At 46.2% G+C, this 22,926-nt stretch overlaps 1 protein-coding gene across 2 annotated transcripts in view; it reads right to left on the bottom strand.

The window, feature by feature from the left end:
- Positions 1–22,926, bottom strand: part of LOC116843854 (zinc finger protein 423) — an 88,647-nt gene that overhangs the window by 21,576 nt on the left and 44,145 nt on the right. Inside the window, exon 1 of one of the 2 annotated variants that reach the window (XM_032814689.1) lies at positions 1,897–2,761. The exons of the other annotated variant lie outside the window; for it this stretch is intronic. Coding sequence (XP_032670580.1) covers positions 1,897–1,993 — 97 coding nt within the window. The 5' untranslated portion in view covers positions 1,994–2,761. Of the gene's footprint in view, positions 1–1,896; positions 2,762–22,926 lie in introns of those variants that run through there. 2 annotated transcript variants of the gene reach the window in all.

Below are 22,926 nucleotides of genomic sequence, written 5' to 3'. Positions count from 1 at the left end.
CGCATCGTTTCGCGTCTCGCTGACGGTGCTGTTGTCGCCTCGCACTCCGCCGACTATTTATAGGACGCTTCGACGACGCTTATTAATAGGGGCCCGACTTAACGCCTTCGTTAATTGTGACTTATGTTGGGCCGCGCGTCCCAACGCGCGTCCGCCTCGCGCGGATTTTCGTGCCAGTGGCGTAGCGCAGCGCGAACTCGCGACGACGCGCTCCCCTCGAATTACTCTTTCTTTTTGAAACCTTTTCAGCCTCTAATCGTGACGGCAATTTCGACATAACGTCGCGACTTATTCCCGCAAACGTATAAAATAAATACGGTGTTTATCGCGCGAAGTGTTCGCTCGGATATTCTCCAAGATCCCGATCTCGCGGTTTAGCGAAAACCCGCCGCGGGATACCACTGCACCAATCGCGGAACACTCAGATTTCATGCGTGACCGATTCGAACATTGACATTGGCGCTTGACACCGGTCAGCGTCTCGCGATGAATATTCGCGCGCTGTCTACTCGCAATTACGCGGCAAAATTATCGCCGCTGTTACCGGCGACAGAGTTTAATAGCGCGCTCGTCAGAAGGCCATTTTGTATCAACTTGTTCTTGGCGAACGTCATCAATCGCGACATACGTAAAGGTGTATAAGGTGTAGGGCGTGTGTACACGTGTGCGTGCGCGAGCGCGCGCGTGACTACAGATGGGATATTTATCGCGCAAGGATGAACATTTGTCAGAGGGAGAGTCGCGCGAGTAATAATATTTCACGCTGACTCGCCAGGCTCAATTTACACGCAACCGGCGACTCCTTTGAGGACTTCGCGCCTGCGAGAGCCCGAAAATTCTTAGACGAGAAGAAATACCGGAAGCGAAAGGCTTTACTTAATTCAGTATGTCCTGACTAAATGGATTTACCCCAGGTGGCGTCAAATCTCGCAATTTTAATCATATGAATGTAACTCGATAATTCGCATCTAAGTTTACATTATTTAGGTCACAGATAATTATATCGTAACTTTATCTTGTCCGATTTATATTAATTCTGATTATTTCGCTTTAATTTCATTTCATTTTACGTTATTTTCGTTGATAGAATATAAATAATGTAACGTGACGTGCCGAATCGTTAAAGCTTGCGCATCTCTGACAGCGTGACATTTCGGCACGTGTCTACTAAATAATATGTAATTAGTCAGTGACTTTTGACCAGGGCAGTACACCAGAAATAAACGCTAGAATACGAACGATAGTCACGGAAAATACGTCGACGTTTAAAGCAAAATAAGAGCGTCTATAAATTTATTATATTCTAACTCATTATATTCTAACCATCTTTCATTTATACTTTCCTCGTGAAAATAATTCATACATAAAATGCAATCAAGTAAAACAAAGATATTTATAATTTTTATGATTACTACTCTCAGAGCAATCATAAAATTACCGGACGTTACTCTATATAAGTACAGCTCTCTCGGGAATCATTATCGCGTAATAAAAATTCTGAGAGCGCAGCTGTTGAAAGATGATATCGCACTTTCAGTTCTCGATTCTTATTCTATACACATTTATTGTATTTGTGATGGCTACGATTGTTGGTTGCTTACGTAAATATCGAAACTTGATAATAATATTGACTTTATTTACATCTACAAATCTGACAGGAAATTCTTCGCGTGAATCTAGTAAAGTTTAGTGATAGCGAATGGGATGAATAAAAAGTCGCGAGATGAAGAAGCGGCGATACGACGTCAAACTTTGTGGAAAAGTGTAGTAACCGCCGCGACTTGAAGTAAGTGAAAATCAGACGGAAACGTAAGAGAGAAGAGATTTAACAAGAAGCAGAAGATGAGAGAGAGAGAGAGAGAGAAAGACAGAGACAGAGTAAAGTTATCTTCGGACCTTTGGATTTGTGTTGCTCGTCTTGCGACGGTTCCTTGTGCGCCTGTATCTTGCCTATCAGCAGTTCCAACCGCGAACTGTTGCCTTTGAACAGCATCTTGCTCCAGAGTCCGCCAAACAAGTTGAAAGTTCGTTGATACGCCGGTATTCACTATTGATTAGTTCTTACGTTTGATCGGTCATCGACCTTTCTCACCGGGAAACGCACTTCACCCTTCTAATGTGTATCAATCATCAAATAAAACTCGTCATCGTTATCGGAATGTCATCGTATTTAATCAACATCGAAAAGTCAGCCGGAGCTCAAGTCAAAGTTAAGGACTATTGTGGATAAGATCAATAAGACGGTTGGCAGCTTCGTTAAACAGAGTTGACAACTCACAGTAAGATATCGATTCAGATGTCGCACCGACCAATAGTTCGTTCAAGTGTCACTGTGGATGTCAAATCAATCCGTGTAATAATAAACTTCCGACGATCACGAGTGAAGGCACTATTTCACGCTGCGTCCTTAATACGTATCCTCGACACCATTCATTTTCGGTTCACCGCAGGTCGCAAATTAGAGAACTCTGGTTTTTTTAGACAAAGTTCCGTCTGGTCAATGATCTGGATGAGCGACAGCTGATATCTGTTGACAGGTTTTTCCCAAACGCTAGTCCAAAGTCCTGCTGAACGGTGATTATTCCGGCTCGGAATCGCTCAGGTAGACGATCGATCCACCGTCGATCGCGATGCTCCGTGGACTGGCGGGCCTCGTCAGACGACCGGCATCTCGAGCGATCTCGAGGAGAGCGCGCGTTAAGGGGGTCCCACCCGTTGACTATTATCGCGCGCGATGCAAAGCAACACACGTACACGCGCCAGCGCACGTACACCAGCCAGCACACACGTACACAGAAGTCCACCTCACACTATAGTACGGAGGGAAGCGGTGGCAGGAAGAAGGAGGGAGAAGGGACCTCGAAAAGCCGCACGAGAGAGACCAGGGAGTCCCTTGGGAAACCAGCCACCGCATTGGACGGTAGGCGGGATCACACACTAACGAGTACACCCACCTTTCGAGGACCACCACCAGACACCTATTTAACCTTTCTCGTCCGGCTCCTCCACCTAATCCACCACCTCCGCTCGCGGACCCTGAAGAGTGAGCGTCGCGGAAGACACGGCGAGAGACACGGCGAACGGCCACGTCGCTTCGCCGCCGCGTGCGCGACTCGGCAGGATTCGCGAGGGTCGGCTGCCTGCCACGTACGTGAACTCAATGGCGCTTCAGGGTGATCCTCGAGACGGTATTTTTTATGAGAAAGTTGTGAGAGACGAGAGATTCAAGCGAGGAAAGGACTGACGTTGGATTGGTCTTAACGGGCGATTTAAACCAAAAAATATGTTACTTACTTTTCATGATTTTGTGTAATAATCTCTTCTGGACTCAGAAGTTGCGTTAAGTATATAGGCAAATAATTTTTTTTTCTTTATTGCATACCACTTAGGACACTACGAGGGGAACTTTACAATGACCATCTTGTTCATCTAAATCGCGTACGAACGCTTTTTCTGTCTGTTCCGCTCCTCGCGCTCAACAACGTCGCGATTCGCGCGACCAATCGAGCTCGTTCGCTTGTCGAATTCAACGCGATTTCATACGACTCGATACCCGCGGCTAATGCCACAAAAGCCCCGGTCAGGAAACTTTCAGCGGTGTATTCAACCACGGAGGAGTTCCGTTATCGGCCAGTTAGCGCTGTAGAAAATGAGTGTACACTTTGTCCAGAGAAATCTTGCGAGCTAACGAGAATCAAAACTCTGCTCACCTCTTATTTATAGTTAAATTAAAACTTCAACGTCACATGTTTTCAGGTGAGAAAAATCAAACAAGAAAGGCAATAATAAATCATAAAATTTCCGAGTAATAATTTGGAATTATAATAATTATCGTGCATTAAGAATGACATGGCTGTGAAGTAATTTAATGGATGTTAAATAGAGACGCGTTTGGTGCGGGCTAATAGCCATCCCTTGTCTCTGGGTGGTCTGAATTTACGCCTAGGGTCTCAGAATAGACTTCAAAAACACGAAGAAGTAGGAAGCGGAGAAAGAAAAGCTAAAGAGAGGGAGAGTAAGAGAGAGGAGCCCCCCGCGACTCCTGTGAAATCGCGCGGAATGGATTCTCACACGCGGCTGGAGCTCTGTACCACCTTATGGGAGCACGACTCCCTATGGGGACCCATAAGGTGCGCGACCCATAACCCGTGCCGTACCCAGAAAGGCGCCAGCGCCCACCCATCGCGATTATTTATCTCATTGCGATCGCGGCATTAGGTGGTCCTCCTCGACGCGTTTCTCGTTCTCTTTCAATTTCCTCTCTCGCTGCGAGCACGTTTCGCCACCTCCGGTGCCCCGATCGATATGTCATTCCCCGTGATTCCTGCGGTGACGTGTATTCTTTTCCACGATGAAAAAGCGTCGCATTCCCAAACATAGCGACGCGCTCCTACGTCACCGTGCACACATCGGGAGTGCTCTTTCTAATCACAAGCAGGAGATGCGCCGAGTATTTCTGCTTCAATTCAAAATCTTGAATTTATTGTGTAATTTATGTCACTCGCGACAAAAAATAGCGACATCATGTGCAAAAATTAGATTACGTTTAAACTTTATTTATCTTAACCAGACACTGCGACATGACATTTTTCATTTGCGGTGACCGTTTACAGATTTGTCGCCGACGCTCTAACTACTTTTATAGTTTGCGGTGTCACCGCGGCGCGATCAATCGCCGAAGTGGACCGAATCATGCAAACGAGTTCACTCGATCTTCGGTACGAAAACCGTGCGATCTGTCCCATCGAAGCGAGACCGTCTCTCGCAAAAAGGAGAGACGCCGGCTTTAGAGATCGTCTCTTAGGCACGCACGTCTGAGCATTCCCCAGTTCTCGCAAATGACTGCGATTACGTCGGTACTTTCTCGATTTTTCACCCTTAACAGCGAACCTTCCGCGGAATCCCGTTGAGAGAACAATGCTCGAATTTATTCCTCCTTTTCTTTGCCTTTCTTCTTGCTATCGCTGGCGGAATCGCGCGTGTAGTACACGACAAGCGACGACGATCGTTGGCGTGCAACGAATTCTCCGGATTCGAGTCGCGATCGTTGTGGGAGGCACCTTAATAAGGCGCATGTGCGAGCGACGATGCTTGTGAACGACTCCGCCTACGCTTCTCCCGCGTCTCTCTTTCTCGTGGTGCACGCGTTTTCCCTGCTGCATCGTTCCCACACGCCACGTTGCTCGGCACGACCTGAATCGCGTGCTACCACCTACACGCGCACGTCAGCTCCCACCACCGGAGGATGCGCCACGCGCGATTTCATTCATGGCCCGAATGATCTGTACGCGTATTAGGCGGTGTTCACACACGTTGGTCCGTCAATGAACTGCCGATATCGTCTACCAATATTTATTTTACACATCCTGTACAGGTAGAACTCGTCAAATTGAATCCAAAATACCTCTACCACTTCGCACACAACCACGTAAAATTTTGAATTATTAAATAAAAAAGATTGATGAGTAATCACGAGCGATACGATAGATGAGCTGTGATGGCATCTGCAGTTGCGTGTGTTTGTATATTAGATCAAACTGAACAAACGTAAATTTGACCTAATGAACAAACACATACATCTCTATCATTTTGCAAATAATCATGTAGATTTTTGGTTATTAATTAAAGAAAATTGGTGTACGATTGTGCGTGACAACTTGTATGTCATGAATTATCAGACATCCTGTATTTACCGACGTAATCGAGAAACTTTGTAAAAAAATATGCCAGACGGAAATTATTATGTTATATGACACAAATTAATTAGAATTAATTGTGCTTAAAAGATGTGAACTTATTTTGTTAATATTGAGAATTTCACATAGTTAGATTCTCGTAGACAGTAAAAGGTTAATATAGACAAGATATCACGTTGTGTATCACACACAATATCGTTCACCTTCGTGCAGATGCAGTATCTCGCAAGCTATAGCGAATGCACCGAGAAGTGTGACTCGACGTACTGCAATCTCTCGCTCCAAATTGCGTTTGTGGTTTTAAATCCTGATGAGAGGCGCCCCGGTGGCGATCTCCCCGTCTCACTTACGTAAATCTGCTTTGATTTGATATTCGGTTCGTGGTAGGCTGCGTGTACCTTACGACACAATCCGTGGTAGACGCGTCCTGCTTGATCTTGACGGAGACGCAAGGCCGCACTGGCGTTACCGTTTCGCTATTTGCGGTCGGCAGATCACACGGAAACCGTAGGAATCGCTTCGATATTCTCGAAGGCCTGTGAGAACGCGGGCGGCCAGACCGTACGACGTTCCTTCATGAATTTATTAGATTGAGACTTTCTCACGCGAGCATCTCGGAAGACCTGCGAAGAGACGCGGAAGTAGCGTGTCGTTTCCGTCGTTCTCATGACTTTCTCGGACGAGTCCCGCAGCCGAAACGGATTGGAATTATTTATAAAAAAAATGCAATTATCAGATGCATCTCCGTTCCCTTTTAGTCCGAAAATGTCGAATGTCGAGCTTTAAAAAGTCGTATTACAAAAAAATTATGCTAGATATAAGATATGCAAAATACTTTAATGATTGATTATATCAACGAAGCTAAATTTTTTTTTAATTCAGAGTTAAACAATTTTTTAAAATTATTTTTACTCTTTAAGAGTCTTTCCGATGAGCACTATTTTTTTTCGAATCATTTATTGGTAGCACGGACAGAGAAACGATTTTAATCAATTCAGCTTGTCTTATCGAATCTTCGTATTCTTAGTCCTTCGGCCTAGAATCTTAACTTCGAATTGTTACAGCACCAAGAAACGGTAAATTTAAACCTGAATGGAACCGTTTCGTTGAAGCAACTTCCGACCCGAGCCGAGGTAAGTTACGCGACTGGCAGGAAGCTAGCTGACCGGAAGTGCCTACCCTCTTAGACGATGTACCCTCGCCCGCTGTTTGTCTCGGTGGTAGAGAATAGGCGAGGCACCCCGTTAAGTCTCGAGTCGCTGGGGCATTAGCGAAACGGGCTTTACGACTCTGGATTAGTGGCGGAAGACGGGAAGCTCGCCTTCCGGAGCGTTAATTAGCGCCGGACACATGGAAGTGCTGCGCGAAATCGTGCCGCGGAAAGTCGAGAATTGCGTACGATTGTCTCTCGCGACAAACCCGACGTCCGATGACGCGAGATAACCACCGCATTAGTCGTGAGCCGCCACGTGTGATTAAAAGCAAGATAGTTGTTTAAAATGCACAATAAAAATAATAAATGATGAAATAAATAAATATATAATCATAAAAAATAAATGTGGTTGCAAAAAATGCACATGTGTTAGAAAATACTACATACAAGATGTACGAATTATAATCACACTATACTTCCTCTTGTTTGTGGTAATAACAATATTTTTGTACCGTTCTCTTTGCGAGTTATTCAAAGAATTTATCAAAGGTGATATTGTTAGCGTTGGCCCTTTCGGAGGGTAGCAGACGAACGATTTGAGTATGACTGGCATTTTCTGTCTAGAACCCCCAGGTAGCGCGCCCAATGAAAGAATTTACGTGACTAAATGATTTCTACAACAGACAGATTGGTTACCTGGGACCCAAACGAACTCGGAAAATTCCAGTAGCGGACCCTTAACAGATTCAATCCGTCTATCGTAAATCATCCGCAAACGCACCTGCTGTGCGAAGCCACCTAATGGTCCATTTAAACCTCTCCCGACATAAATCTTCATTTTCATCGTGGGACGTCTGTTTACAGTTTCATTCTATAGAAATGATAGTTCAACATTTGTACCAAACGTGTCTTCACATATGATCGCTCTTTTCATTCCGACATATCCATGATCAAACGTAGAAGGCTAATTAAACTTTGGTGCATTGTCTTTCTTCGTAGAAGCTTCGATAATTTTTTTTTAACAATTTTTCAATCACAGGACTCGACCGGCGCGTTCTTTAACCGAAGCAATTTATCGCGCTGACTCTTCTAGTTTCACCGTTTCTAAAAAATTCAACATCCTCTTCGCGGTTCGTCAACTCAACCGTATTGTAATCCCGATACGAACTCATTTATTTTTTTTCCTGATCACCTGCGTCCCGGTGAGGGCCGGCACCCAGTTGAAGCACGTGTTTCGTTTCCCGGCGCTACAGCCCTTGGAAAACATCTTCTTTTTTTCCAACAAACCGGCGAAACCAAAACGCGCACGGTGTATTCTCCAACCGCGAAGAGGTCGAGCAGGTGAGCCCTAATGCGTTGTTGGGGGCCCCCAATATCAAAGCCGGCCGCCTCGGACTCGTTCCGAGGATTCGACGTGACCACCGTTCATCATTAAAGCCCACTGGACCGTTTACTTTGAGCGGCCTGCGGACGCGTCGGTCGCTGAAAAACAAACGTCCGTATAACCACCTACTACGGATATTACCCGGAATGCACGGACGAGTCGTAATTTCGGTTTCGTCGGTTGCACCCGACACAATGACGCCTTACTTAATGCGCTAACTGGCTTAAAGCACTCACGCGACTTCGGTGATAAATTTCCAATTTTTCTACAATTTCCAACTAATAAGAGAATACAATGGATCTTTGAAATCCGGATTAACATATGCATTATTATTTTCACCTTCCGTTATAATAATGATGAAAAATGAAAGATGTGTCCATTGGACAATTGGTAAAAAGATACGACTAATTTTTACTGTTGAAAAAGTGCGATTGCTGATCGATCGCTGAGATTGCAACCCACTGGCGCATAAAATTACTTGCTTTGGTATCATCAAGGGTGGATCCATCACGGCGCGTGCCTTTCGGTTACGCTCGACTCGGGGATCATCGAAGTATGTCGAGGTTGGGTCTCACCTGTCCTCCGGATGGTGCGCGGTGCTTGTTCAGTGCGCAAGTGTCGTATAGAACGAAAAAAAAAACGAAACTGCAGGTAAAAAGGCACCTGACAAAGCCGCACGATCTATTTGACGAGTAAGTAGCACCTGCAGTGCCTCCGCGAGATCGCTGGACCGAGGTTTTTGTTAATAATACGGATATGCTTGATTTCTCTCTCGACAAAGAATTTTATATTCAACTCAATTATAACGTTAATATTAAATACTTTTCTATCTATTGAAGCGATCACAGTTCATTCGTTAAGTAAGATAAACCTGGACTTTTTGTTTTAGTCTTTAGATAAAAATATTTAAACAACATAAAAATATATATACAAACAGAATATGTAAATATATTTTATGTTAAAAGTTTAAATATTTGTATTTAAAGACCAAAACAATAAGAATGTCCAGGATTAAATACGTGTCCGAGAATTGGTATTTTTACCTTAAATCAATGAAAATAGAAACCAATAAAAAATTTGGAAATTGCCTTATGTGTTTATAAATTCAATACAAATTAAATGCAACAAATTAGATATAAATAAGATATTTAATTTGCTGCTAAATTCAAACCATCCAGACGAGGAGTGACTATTAGTCCACGCCAAACGCATCTCTATTTAACGTTCATTAAGTTACTCCATATCTATGTCGTTTTTAATACATGATAATTATTATATAATTCCAAGTCATTACTCAGAAATTCTATGATTCACTATCGCTTCCCTTGTTTGCTTTTTCTTAGTCTCATCTGAGAACGTGTAATGTTGAAGTTTTAATATACGATAAATTGAATACAACAAATTAGAAAACAGTTCTGGATTGAATTTTCGGCAATTCGACTTGGTGTCGCAAAACGATTTAATCCGACGATTTTTCTAGTTTGTGATCTCAATCTAAAGAAATCGAGATCGGTGAAGCAAAGGTGCACGCCGGCCGAGCACGGGATTAAACGGACGATCGTTTTCACTCGGTATTGTTCCGCAACTGTTCCTGATTGGGCGTCACACCGCGATGTTCGCGGTGGTATCGAAATCGAAGTTTCGCAAAGAAAGTTTTGGGAGGCTCGCGTAGCGAGGAGAGACTTTCATTCGACTTGGGAAAGTCGCTAAACCGCGAGATCCGTGACTTTTTATACGTCCCAAGGATTACGATAATAGAAAAATTCAAGCGGGGAATCGATTGGTGACGATGGCAAAACCGCTATCGGCCGTACTTGTGACCAGATTAAGTTGCTTGTGCCAGTTTAATCAGGATCGCGTTATCCTTTGATCGTACAAGAATCTTATATGAATTTCACTTTCCTTTTCTGTATCGTCAACTTAAGAGTGTATCAACGGAGAGGAAACATTACGTGGCAGATAAAAGATTTATATTTTATCTTCGCAAAAAAAAATTCTATCTTCGGAAATGAAATGTCAAATGATATATGTTTTGTTGAGACACCTTTCGTGATAACGATTTTCTCTATAGAGACAATTAATAGACGTCATTTCTAGTATCTCTGTAATCTTATTCTTTCCTGAAAAGAAACGAGAGTTCATCGGGGAGGTAAGAAGAGGGAGAGGCGGGGGGAAGAGTAAACAAGGAGGCTAACTTAACTATATCGACTTACGTGTGGCAGAGGTATGCCAGAACGATACTACTTGTTGCTTCGAGATACATATAGCGCGACAGAATAACGCGCGCACTGATCCTGTCCCGAATAAAAAAAAGTCCTAGCTCTGCGGTGCAGCCTTTTTGCAGCCCTCGTGACAACCTGAAATAATTGTGCGAATCGGCGCAACAGTTTCGCGAAATGTTCCGCCGAGCATACGTGTGCAACAATTTGTAACTTGTGGCGTCGGAATCGCATGTGTTATGAGTCAGATTACACAACGATTCGTTTATAAAAAAAAGTCAACGCTTTTATAATTTTTTATCTGCACACACAGGCGATTCTTTAAGTCAATTAATTTAAATCGCAATAAAATATATGGACAGGCAGAGGTAATTAGTATAAAATAAGCTTAATAAGCTATAAAGCTCTGCATAAAGGGGAATTATGCATTCTTTTTTGAGAAATGAATGCGCGTATAATGCGCAACACCGAAGGAGATTGGATGGCTTAAGTGCCACACGTGTGAGAAATTAGGCATCGTGTACAAATAAATTATCCATCGCTTTTACAAATAAACTCCATTAAGTCCGGCACGAATCGAGCAATTGCACGGCGATCGGCTGTCGAGAGAGCGCGCGCGATTCGAGGTAGAATAAAGATGGATCTCGTTAGGCACTCGCGCGAGTGGTAGGTAGGTGCCTCCTCGTGGGTGCCCGAGGCGTACCTCGTACCTGAATCTCAGATTACAATCTCCCCGGGGAATGGTGCCAAGATTAAGAGCCTCTCGGCTCTTCGAGCAACGCGCGCGTGCATACGCTTATAAAACGGAGACGGCGAGAGCGGCAACAGGCGGAACGAAGAGGAAGCCTGTGTAAAAATAAAAAGAGAAGCGGCCGGACAGGGAGAGACGACGAAACGGGAAGAGCTGATGGAGGAAAAAGACAGTGAAACAAAGAGAGAAAATGAAGATGATACAGGCAGCGAAGTGAACGAGAGGAAGAGAGAAGAAACTAGGAAGAGTCGTGGGCGATTTTCATCATGAAGCAATAAGAAGATACGGCGATAATATTTGACGTGACGTCGTCGTCGTGATGTCAACGTGCATTGCAATATGTATCAGAGAGATACTTCAACAATGTAAACCGATAAGTCTTTTGTTTTTTCTTCAAGAGGAGAAAGTTGCCTTCAAACTGGTCAAAGGATCCACAGATGAAAAATGACTCCCTGAGCCTGGAGAGATGATTCGTATGTGATGCAAATGATATTACGTAGGATTGCAAAGTCTCGAGTTTACAGACCTCGCAATTGAATTTTGTCCGAAACGAACAATCCTCGGAAATCGTGTTCAACGCTAAGTGTGCAGATAAGATAACGAAGACGTTGAAGATAAGAAACTACGTCTACGGATCCGACTCTACGGATTCACTTCGACTGTCGCTCGAGACGAGTGGAGATTCTCATCGCGGTTTATCGAAGGTGCACGAAGGGTGAAGGTTTTATCTGCGGTTAAGGGCTTATCTACGCACGAGTCGGCGGGCAGGAATGCGAGATCCCGATATGCCGCCCAGCGGAGGGTTCCCTTCGTCGGTCGGTTGACTTGGCTCGGCTCGAGTCGACGCGAACCGGCACGAGCGCAGCAGGTTCTTCAGGGTTCCTGGGCCGCGGTTGAAGCACGTATCCCGATGTGTGCCCGGCGTATTTGTCCCTGGGTATACGCGTGACATCTTAATCTCCCCGGACCTGCTATTCGCGTCTTTCTCGCCACGCCTCTCCTCTCCTCATTCTATACACTATGTGCCTCTACTCTCTCTCTCTATGTCTCTTTATATCTTTCTCTTCTTACCTTCCTCTCTCCCTTTTCACTCACTATCCTTCAACATTGTACCGACGATTAATTCTCTCCAGCTGCGAGACGAATTTTTTTAACCATATTTGCGAATCTCGCACATCGGAGTCGAAAAGTTGGAGAAATCTTGCAAAAGAGTCAGGCAACAGATAGTTTACTCTGGACGACACTTGTTTCTATACTTTAATTAATTAAGAACACTCGCGTGATTAGTATCTGTCCACTCTGGAATATTTTATTTTTGTAGATGTTTGTCGATTCTCGATGATGTGTAGTTCAAGAAGCACCTGCCCGCTACCCGACGGTTTCGTTAGAATCAAATCAATTCAATTCCCACATCCATCAATGAATAGAAAGAAATATGGGCTACATGGAACGCTCCGTGTATAAAGAACGATGGCATTTTTATCCGAGCAACGGCGATACGTTTTATACGTAACAAACGTAACACGGAAATCGAATTACAAGACCCGATTTCAGAGTTAGATAATGTCCAGGCCGAAAATTAGAACAAAATAGATATTTCCATCAAGAGAGAGAAAGAGGGAGACAAAGCAAAAAAGAAAAAGATATGAGAGGGCGGGAAGGCACGGTGTGGGTGTCAAGAGCAACAACGGAGCGACACTGTCTCCTGTGTCGCTCGACAGGGGGTCTCTGATTCTCGAACTTTATCAGAGGGTCTTGGGAAGAAGAGAGAAATAAAGGGAGACTGAAGGGATGGACGATAGAGAGAAGGAGGGCGTAAGGGCACATGCGTGAGAGCCGACGGTGTCGGGGCCCGCTTCGTGGCGAACCCCCGCAGGAGCTACGAGGACCCCTGCTGGTCGGTGGTACCACGCTAACTGTCGTGTCATTGTCACGAGCCACACCGCGGAGACATTTATTCGAGACCGGCAAAGAGAGAGACGCGCATTTCCTCCGCGTTAGTCACGCACGATCACTGTAGTTGGAGCATCACGCGGCAACTAGCATTCCGCTAGTTGCGTAGCTGAGTACGTGAAGTTGTCCGCTGGCAAATACGTAGGCTACCGAAGGTCCTCGCGTGACTCGGATAGAGTAATAACCGTGAATGGGCGACACGCAAATGCAGAGAGAGAGAAATACGAGTAATAATGTATAAATACAAACGATACGAATGATGCAAAGAAGCACAATTAATACGAACGATAGCGCGAGCAATGAGGCGAATCGCGAGCACATCCGTTCGATCCGTGTGATATGTTATCGTGATATTTCCTCGCGTTTTTTTCAATTCGCGATCAGAACTGCCTCCAAACGGCTTTCTGAAAAAAGGAGAATCGCGCGTGAAAGTATTCCTTATCGATTATTCTGATTATTCTTTATCGCGAAGCAATCAGCTTGATTAAAATTTAAATGTTAAGTTGAACAAACGTGGAGATTGACGAAAAGTTTGAAAAATAGTTTTCGCAATGGGGATCGTCCCAGGATACTGCGTCACATTGCGGAAGAAGAAACGATAGGAATCGGACGGCTCCGACGCGCTCGCATTGCGCGCCCGCGGTGTTAAGGCCCGACGAATGGAGTGTTAAGGCACCGACGTCACGTTTTCCGTGGGAGCGGAGCGAGGCGAATCAGGTGACAAGACAAAGGACACAAGAAAAGTTCCGCACTCTGAGGTCGTCGACGGAGTGTGGGAAGCACTGCTCCGCTCTTTAACCAATGGCCACGGCTGGCCTTCACAATTCACAATTCTTTGTGAAACAGAGAAGAGTGTAACGCCGATCGTTTTATTTGCGGATTCATCGACGTAAAACACTTCTAATTCTGCCATTACCGCGCGGAAAACCACGATGAGTCGCGGGGATACTCATTAATTTTGATGTCGGCAGCACTTTTCGGTGAACGAGTGAATATTTTAGGCGAATCTGTTATTATAGAATATCTCGGTAGACTCGGGCGATATTAATCATTTCAAGGTTTATAATAAGATTATAAACCTCCATTAACAATAACTTTAATTACTATAATAACATTTCGCTAGGATAAAAAAAAAGTAAAAGTGAGAAAGACTGTCTAATAATTTTACTCGACGTTACACGCGCACATATAGTAATATATAATGGTTTAATAAAATAACATTAATAATCCTAATGGTACCCTGAAGATAGAAATTTGAAGGTACTAAGACGACGTACTAAGAAGGTACTAGCCAACGTATATTTGAGAAAGAGATGATTACTTTTACCTTAGATGCTCGTATATTTTTAATGGGAGTTACGTCGGCTGCTAAACTCACCCTTCCATGTGACTTTCAGAGTAACACGTTGAAGTCGATGTTTACCGCCGTCGTGTTTCAATTTAAGAACTCGATTTCGCGACGACGGGCGTCAATTATGCCTGCTGCGAGGATCCTCGTCTCATCGTCCCTCTCCCCGTGGTCGCGTCGAGTCGTAGCCGTAGGATTTCGATGAGGCAGATCGAAACGGAGCGACGACAGGACTGGGCGAGATGGGGTGGCACGGGGAGTGAGCGCGGGGGTTGAGCGCGGGGTGGCGCATATCATCTTAAAGTTTAATTGAGTCTCGATCCCGCGGGGCCGCAGCCCCGAAGCCAATCTTACTCGACGCGGGCCCCGTGGGACTCGGGATACGCCACTGCACCCTCCCGCGCACACCTCTCTCGTCTACGACGACCGGCGTTTCATCGACTCCCGGAGGATTATCCGGCTATCTCCTGACGCGACCTTCTCGCAGGAACATTCGTCTTTGGCCAATCTAGACGATCGTGCCCTGCCCGATGACTCGGAAACGAACATCGTCTATATCGAGAAGCTCGCGAGCTGTCCAAAACTAAAGCTAATACCCTCGCGGAGAATATATTGAGAAAAGGGAGAAACGATAACTCGATGATTCGTGAATAACATAATGCCAGGATAATAATTATAACGCGGGACCCTTACAGCGGAGATATTTTAGTTGGAGCAAAATTATCTCTCGAGTGCATAATTTCCTGAGGAATCTTGCTCTTAGATCGATTAATTTTTACTCTCAAATTAATTTGGAACGCGTCGATATAGTGCACATTGTCCATGCAACCTAGTGCGAACAATCGACGAAAGAAGATTCGACTCGAGACTGCAAGCTTTAGACGCAGTCTCCGCCGGGAGCGTCCTGCGGTGGATGCAATTAAGGTAATTAAGCGCGACCAAGATACCGGGCTGGCGGGCGAATCGATGATTCCGGCGGATGTTCTAAAGTTTCCAGGAGGGGAGGATTTCGTAGGGGATGCCTGTGGATCCTCGAATCGGGCCGTTTCGCTCCATTTCGCGGCGGTTAATGCCTGCCATTCGGAAGGATGGTATCGGATGTCCCGTGAGCGGGCGCTCACAAAGGCACGCACGAGGACGAAAATCGGCGCCGCCCTTTCTTAGGGCCCTGCGCCGCCACTCCTTTTCGCCGGATGATTCCCCTCTGCGAGGACCATCGCCGTTCAAATTTGAGAGGAGTGAAATGAGGAGAAGAAGGAGAAGAAGAAGAAGAAGAAAGGAGGAAGGAAGCGGAGAGGACGAAGCTGTTTGTGCTACGATTTAGTATAATATAGAATGGATATCCTGTCCGGAGGAGAACCGATGGGGTCCGCGACCCGTGGTCCCCATTATGTGCTTGGTATTAGGTGGCGCGTGTAACTCGATACGTTCGTCAGCGAGAGGGTTTAAAACAAGGTAGTGAGTGCTGTGAAGGGCGAACCCTTCACCACAGCGGCGATGGTGGTGACGGTGGTGGTGAGATCCTTAAGAGCGCGTGTAGCGGTTCTCCCATGAGACGCCTGCGAGCATCGAGGAGATCGACTTTGCAAGTTGCGTGCTCGGAGCGTTGAATTGTAATGACCGTAATTTGGACGGTGAGGATATTGTGATTAGAACTTGCTGTGACAACGACAGCGGCGATCAAAACTACTAAAGTCTCAGCATAAAATATTGTAACTCGGAGAACGTGTAATAATGTTTTTTTCCAACATTTGCGAAATTCGACGTTTTACAAAAAAAAATCTATTTCTTCAAGCAGCGAGGAAGAAAGGCGATAAAGTACCAGGCGTTTCACGAGAAAACAGATATGTACGCGTGCCTAGGAAACAGGGCCCTTGGATGATGGACACGGGTGTCCTACGAGGGCGGTTTATTGTGGCTCACCCTTTGTACGCGATTCTATAAACCGTGACAAGATGATTGGAGTATCTGGTTTCGTTCCTGCAGGTGAATAAGCGTCTAGGGTTAAACGTCGAAAAAACATCGCGAACCGTGTCGATCTCCTTTTTGCCGCAATCATCATTTCTAAACGAGGGAGGGATGATACTTCACTGTCTTGAACGTAAATACGCGAATGCGATAATCGAAATTACGAGGAGATCCCCAGGAACAAATCTCCCCACACTTCCCGAGAGATATTTGTTTAAGTCGCGCTACATAGAAATACTTTTTGTACAGAAACACGTGCCTTACACCCCGTATAATTTGTACACACACAAAATATCCCACACGGAATAAATAAATTAATAAATGAAAAACAGAACGCAATAATAGAAACCGCGAGCGAACGAACACAACACAACTCCACGAAACTCCACTCACGAATATCGCGACATGATTTCTCTGCTTCGCTCGCGACGCAAGCTGAATTTCAACGGTTTCATTAAAATACACAATACGTCGAGAAATACGCATCGATATCTCGCCAACGAAGCTTATTATATGCGGGAGATGCGACCTCTCCCCGAACGGTAGATCGAGGCACGCGTCGAGACACGGCGCGAAGGACATTGTCCGGCTTTGTTGACGAGCGTGTTAGCATAATACCTGGGGTCGGCCGGCGTTAGCGGCGTCCGCGACGGAGAAGGGCTCCCGTGTCTGTGGTATCGCGCCCGAGTATCCCGCGGTATACCCGGGAAGGAGGCGGTGGTCCTCGGGGGAGAGATGGAGCATGAAGCGCGGGAAGCCCGGCCAATTGGCGCCCAGGGTGCATTTGCGTCTAATTCAATGCATTATACCTCTACGTACATACCTCTCCCTCTCCTTTTCCACCCGCGCACCCCGTGACGCCCCCTCGATCCCGGTACATTCGCCGTTGGCTAACCGGGAAACGCTTCCTCGAAACGCACATCGATCCGCTCCCTTCGATGCCGGACAATCTCTTTCATCGCGCGCCTCAGTATCGACCCTCGGAATCCCAACCTGCGAAATCTGTCAGCCAGCTCTCTCGGGGTAGCGGAGCGATCCGTAGCGAGGGCGCGTGGACGATTAATCAGAATCGCGATGGTCGTCGGGAAAGTGTGTCAAGAGTTGCGACGTGAGAGCTTGCCGAACTCCGAGGGTGTATTCTCGAGTAAGCCGAGTTTTCCGCCCTCCTGTGTGCTCTTTTCCCAGCCGCCGTCTCAAATGGAAAGGACACATCGGCGTGCAAGGTGACTAAAATGTACCGGTCAACTTGTATCAAGGGTCATTAAGGCTGGCGTGAAATTTCCACGAAAACGCCTAAGTGCACGCGTTGCGCACGAGTAGTTTCTCCTGTAACTACTTAGCACTCGTGACAACGTAGCTTATGGTGTCCTCAATAATTAGTTTAAGTGACGCACGGGCGAATTAACGACGCACACGTCGCGCAAGTTGCCATATGTGTTAATGCGCGTGATAATTAATAATAATATATCGGCGATAACGACACAACGATCGATCCAACGGAATTTCGCCGATCGGTCGTCGTCCGCGCATCTCGGCACGAGAGCTCGCTGAAAATCGGCGTTTTTCCTGCCTCGATCGAGAGTGTCACCCGTTCTTGCTTCGGATGAAGTTGGGTCGGACTGCCCGACGAGGAGGGAGGACGAGGAGATCCTCGAAGGATAGCGGAGAGGGTTCCGAGAGGGATCGGGCGAGCGGCGATAAGAAGACACCCGCAGGTGTAATTATGATTACCGCAGTGCAGAGAAAGACGGAGTATTGCGGGCGGACGCGTATGGCAGCCGTGGGATCCTGGGAAATAGGAATCCTCGAACGGCACTTTCGCGTCGCCGGCTTCTGCTGCCAGTCGGCGCCGACCACCAACAACGCTGTTTTCCGATTGTTGGTCCCCTGGCCTTTCGCCTCGCCGCTCTCCCCCTCAACCCGCTCTCCTCTCTCTTTCTTTTTCCCTCCTTCACCAGCTGTCTCTCTTTCCTTCTCTTTACTCGATCTTTGCGTTACTTATTTCCACCCTCTTACGAATTCGCTCGCAACCTAATAGCAATTCCAATCCGCCGTGCGCATGACGCGGCCATAAACGCATCATGAGCAAACTCGCTGATTCGATATAACGGGAGAATAAGAAGAAAGCAGTCTAAGAATATCGTCAAGTATCAGAGTCTCGTCTTTACGGCAAAGTTTATTGGACATTGTTAAAAAGACCTCGATACTTTCTTTGGCTTACAACACGGATCTATAATTCACAGTCGTACCGTGACGTTTGCGTTTGTAAAAATTTTAACCCTCGCACCATCGCTACCGCCGCCGCCATCACCACCGCCGCCGTCGTCGCCGCCGTTGGTACCAAGTCAAGAGCCGCTCGCGCCATTAATTTAAATCGTTACCCATAGATCTTGCTGTTCCATTATTTTGCAAACGCGCACACACATCGCAACCTCCGGAAAAGGGGTGGGCAAGGCGGGGGTGGTGATGGTGGTGGAGGTGTAGCCTGCTGCCTCTCGGCCGGAGCAGTTAACAGCTGAGTTTTTCCAGCATGGACCCCATGGGTCCACGGCACGGCACCCTGAGGTCTCGTTCCGAGACCTATGCTTTATATGTAACCGGCCACCCTACCGCTTCACTCCCACACCTCCCTGAGCCCACCCAATCTACTTTCCACCCCTTCAACCAGCCCTGCCGCCGCGATGGTCTTCGCACCGTGGACCATGCGAGAAGTCCCATAACGTTCCGCGGCCTACGTGGATGTTCTTACCGGGGTGAGGAATGGCCGGGCGACGATAGGGGATCTTGGGAAAATATGTACATTCCGCAAGGTGAATCGGTTGGAATGGATTCGTGGAACGGTGGGAAAACGGGAGAGGGAAAGAGAGAAATTGTGTTGGAAAGACCTCTCAGATACTAGCGTATCTGTTGACACTTTCAGAAGCAATGTTCTTTATCAAAAGTGAAGTTCTAATGTCAAAATGAAGAGAACTTTGCTTTTATGTGTTATTTAGATCGGATTAAGCTATGTGTTATTTAGATCGGATTAAGCTAGTATTTTGTTCTCTTATTAAAAAAAGAGAAGATAATTCTCAGACTACAGTTATCTTTGGTTAATAATTATTTCTTTGTAGCAACTAACTGTTAAACGTAGGGACCGAGTTGAGAAAGTTGCGATGTAATTGAGGGTTGACGCAATCTACGAGACAGACAGTTATTCGGAGTCGCGATAATTCGCGCAAGATACGTTTTTTTACTGTACAGAACCCATCGTAGGAAGCTTGGAGCTTCGATACAAAGTCCGCGCCGGCTTTCCGAGCCTTAAATGTTTCGATGTAACAAACAAAAGTATCGGCCGGTGATCGATCAATCCGCGTTAACGATAAAAGAAATGTATCGCATCCTCGAGCGCGGCGAGCATGTGACAACTGTGCAACATTCTGCTCCGTATCTTGTCATGATTAAATCCGTTTTAAGGCGTCACTCACATCAGAGCATCATTAGCATTATAGTTTATAGAAAAGAAATTTAAGCATGGTGCGCTCCTCACCTCTTTGTAGAATAGAAATGCGATCGATATAAACGAAAGTTCGATATCGTCTATATAATTAATTATTAACGATTCGCTGTCTTCGCTGTCAGACATGAGACCGTAGCTGGCGATGTGTACGATGCTTAAAGTACACCTTTTTTGTAGCCCCCTTTCTCGTCTTCTCGTTCGAGAAGAGAGCCCTTATCTATCATGTTCTCTTTCAATTACGATGCGGAACGTTGAGTCGAGACCCGCGGCGGCCTTCGTACTCGCGTATTGCCCGTGTGTGATAACAAAAGAAAAGGACCACGATGAGGCAGGGAGTCCGAGGAAGAAGGATCGGGAGCCGAATGAGGCGAAGAGGACGACGGGGATACAGAAGGAGGAAGAAGAAGCGAGGAGGCGGCGCCGGGAGAAAAGGAAGACACCGAACGGAGAGCGAAGTGAAACGAGATCAGGAGGATCCCGAGGAAAAAAAGAAGATGGGTAGGAAGGGAGAGAAGAGAATATTAAGGACATCGCGCGGGGAAAGAACGTGATGCAAGCGAGTGCGAGCGGACTGGCAGAACAGTGAGGGAGGAGAGACGGGAAGAGCGGTGCTCCAAAGCGATGGAGATGCGTGGAGCGGTGCAAAAGGAGAAATCGCGAAGATGAAGATGATCGAGAAGATGAAACGGTAGTTTCGTCAACCGTGATTAAACGAAGACACTGACGCCGTGCCATATTTAGCTCGTTGATCGTGATCGTGCTTCTTGTCTCGTTCATTTTTAAATTGAAAGTCACGCGTCAGAGACTCGGTTAAAAAAAAAAAAAAGAAAAAGAAAGGAAGGAAAATTCGATTCGCGACGAACTTTTGTATTTTAATAAAATTTGTGTCGAATTTATTTGCTGCAATAGTCTGTATGTCATTCCATTGTATTTTTATTTTATTGGACGTGGAAAAATCTTTTGGCTTAAAAAAAAATCGAAAAATTTCATCATATTTTTTGTTCCCAAAATCCCATCGGCGGAGGTGATGGATAAGCATTCTCGACCGATTTCTTCTTCTTTCTCTTACAAATCGTACCTTCGCACTTCGTTTTCTCACAGATTTCGATGACGTCGAGATCATCTCGTGTCCGCTCATCTCCACGTGTTTCGCAAGTCGTCGCGGTCTCTTATATCGAGCTCGTTGCCGCCCTCAGGAGGAAGCATCAAATAAGAGAAGGTGGAGGCGCAGGAGGAGGAGTAGAAGGAGAAAAAGTACGGAATATGTATGCGAGGCGAAGTTTTAATAACCCGCGCTTCCTCTTCCCCCGTTACAAGTTGTCCGTTACTGCTTTACGAGCGGATAATTATAGGACTATCCGCGTACGCTAATGCACATGTAGAATTTCTTTCTCGGTGGGCGCCCCTTTCCGCGTTTCGCACCGCAAGGGAGAGGGAGGCAGACGACGCGGCTGACAGAAATGAAACGCCACACACTCGCACACATATATGCACGAGATGCAAGATGTGTTCCGAAGCGAACAATTACGCGGACACATAGTTACGATCAGATGGACGATATTAATGACATCAGTCAGGATCTGGAAGGGTGCAACGTCATCGGGAGATCGCTTGTAGCCGAACAAACAATTTCGTCGTCGCACTTATTTTGTCATCCCCTGTGACCCTCCCCACGTATGTATGTCTGTGGAATGAGTAATAATAAAATTCTACTCCAATCGGCGTCTGTTCTATTATGAGAGACCAACGGATTAGGACACAACTGATACGCGCAATTCGCAATCACGTGTGCAAATTCGACAATTATGTGCGCTCCAGCGAGTCGCAGTAACAATACAACACACCGATTCGCCATATCCGGTTACGTGCACTTCTAGACACGTTACCTTACTGCCACATCGCGGCAGTCTCGTCGCTCGCGCATCTCCGCCGAAGTTTTCTCGCCGGGTAACGCGAATTCAATTAACCGTAAGCGTTTCTCTGCGGTCGACACGTGGGCGAGCACGAGCGCGAGAGGATGCATCGGGAGGATGCGCCAGTTACTGCGCAACGCGTGATCCCGAGGCCGCGTCTTTTTTTCAGACCCCCCGGCCGAAAGGGCAAATTGCTTCGATCCTTGTCTCAACTGCTCTGAAACCGCAATTGCCCAAGACCCGACAATTAAACGGCGCGGCACGAGACGAGACGAGACGGGGCGAGATGCACACCCGGCTCGCATCCGCCGTTGCGTTTCAATGCGGATAAGGATGCGTGAATTTGCGCTTTTAAATGGAAAATAATACGTGTGAGGATTAATTCACATCTAGTGAGTCTAGTTCGTGTAATGATACAAAGATTTTATTTTTGTCTTCACTCGAGGCTCCTTAGAGATTGTTCGATTTTTATCTAAAACTTGAGGAAAGGACGGTGTTTTCGATGTTGTTTTTTGGTAAATACAAAATTTTTGGAAGCGGAAAAATGGGGATGACAAATTCGATGCATACGAACGCATTGTTCAGCGAGACACACGGAATCTGAAGAAACTCCCGGAGAAGAGACAGGGAATGCGAAGAGTCATCATTGGTAATAGATACACACAAAGAAGAAGGTGGTAGTAGGAGCGACCCCGATGGGTCGAACACGCGGTGATCGTTGATTCTATCTGGTCGGCCCGCCGCCCAAATACTAATTGGACACGACTTTATTTATACCCCGCGCTCTACGTGGCCAGCTCCCACAGTAGCTCACGTGGCGCGCTTTACACGTGACATTCTACAGCATCTCCGCCGTTCTTCGACCGATCGGATGGGCGTCAGGCTTTTCGGCCCTCTTTTAGTCAACCACGACCATCTGGGTATGCACTCATAGACGCAGAAACATTCCGAAACATTGACCGTCTTCGTTAAAAGTTAATTAGGGGGGGGAGAGAGAGAGAGAGAGAGAGAGAGAGAGAGAGAGAGAGAGAGAGAGAGAGAG

Source organism: Odontomachus brunneus, unplaced genomic scaffold (assembly GCF_010583005.1).
Source record: "Odontomachus brunneus isolate Ranch 3 - 2012 unplaced genomic scaffold, Obru_v1 Obru_scaffold_036, whole genome shotgun sequence".
NCBI lineage: Eukaryota > Metazoa > Arthropoda > Insecta > Hymenoptera > Formicidae > Odontomachus > Odontomachus brunneus.
This window is presented reverse-complemented; position numbering and strand designations above follow the sequence as displayed.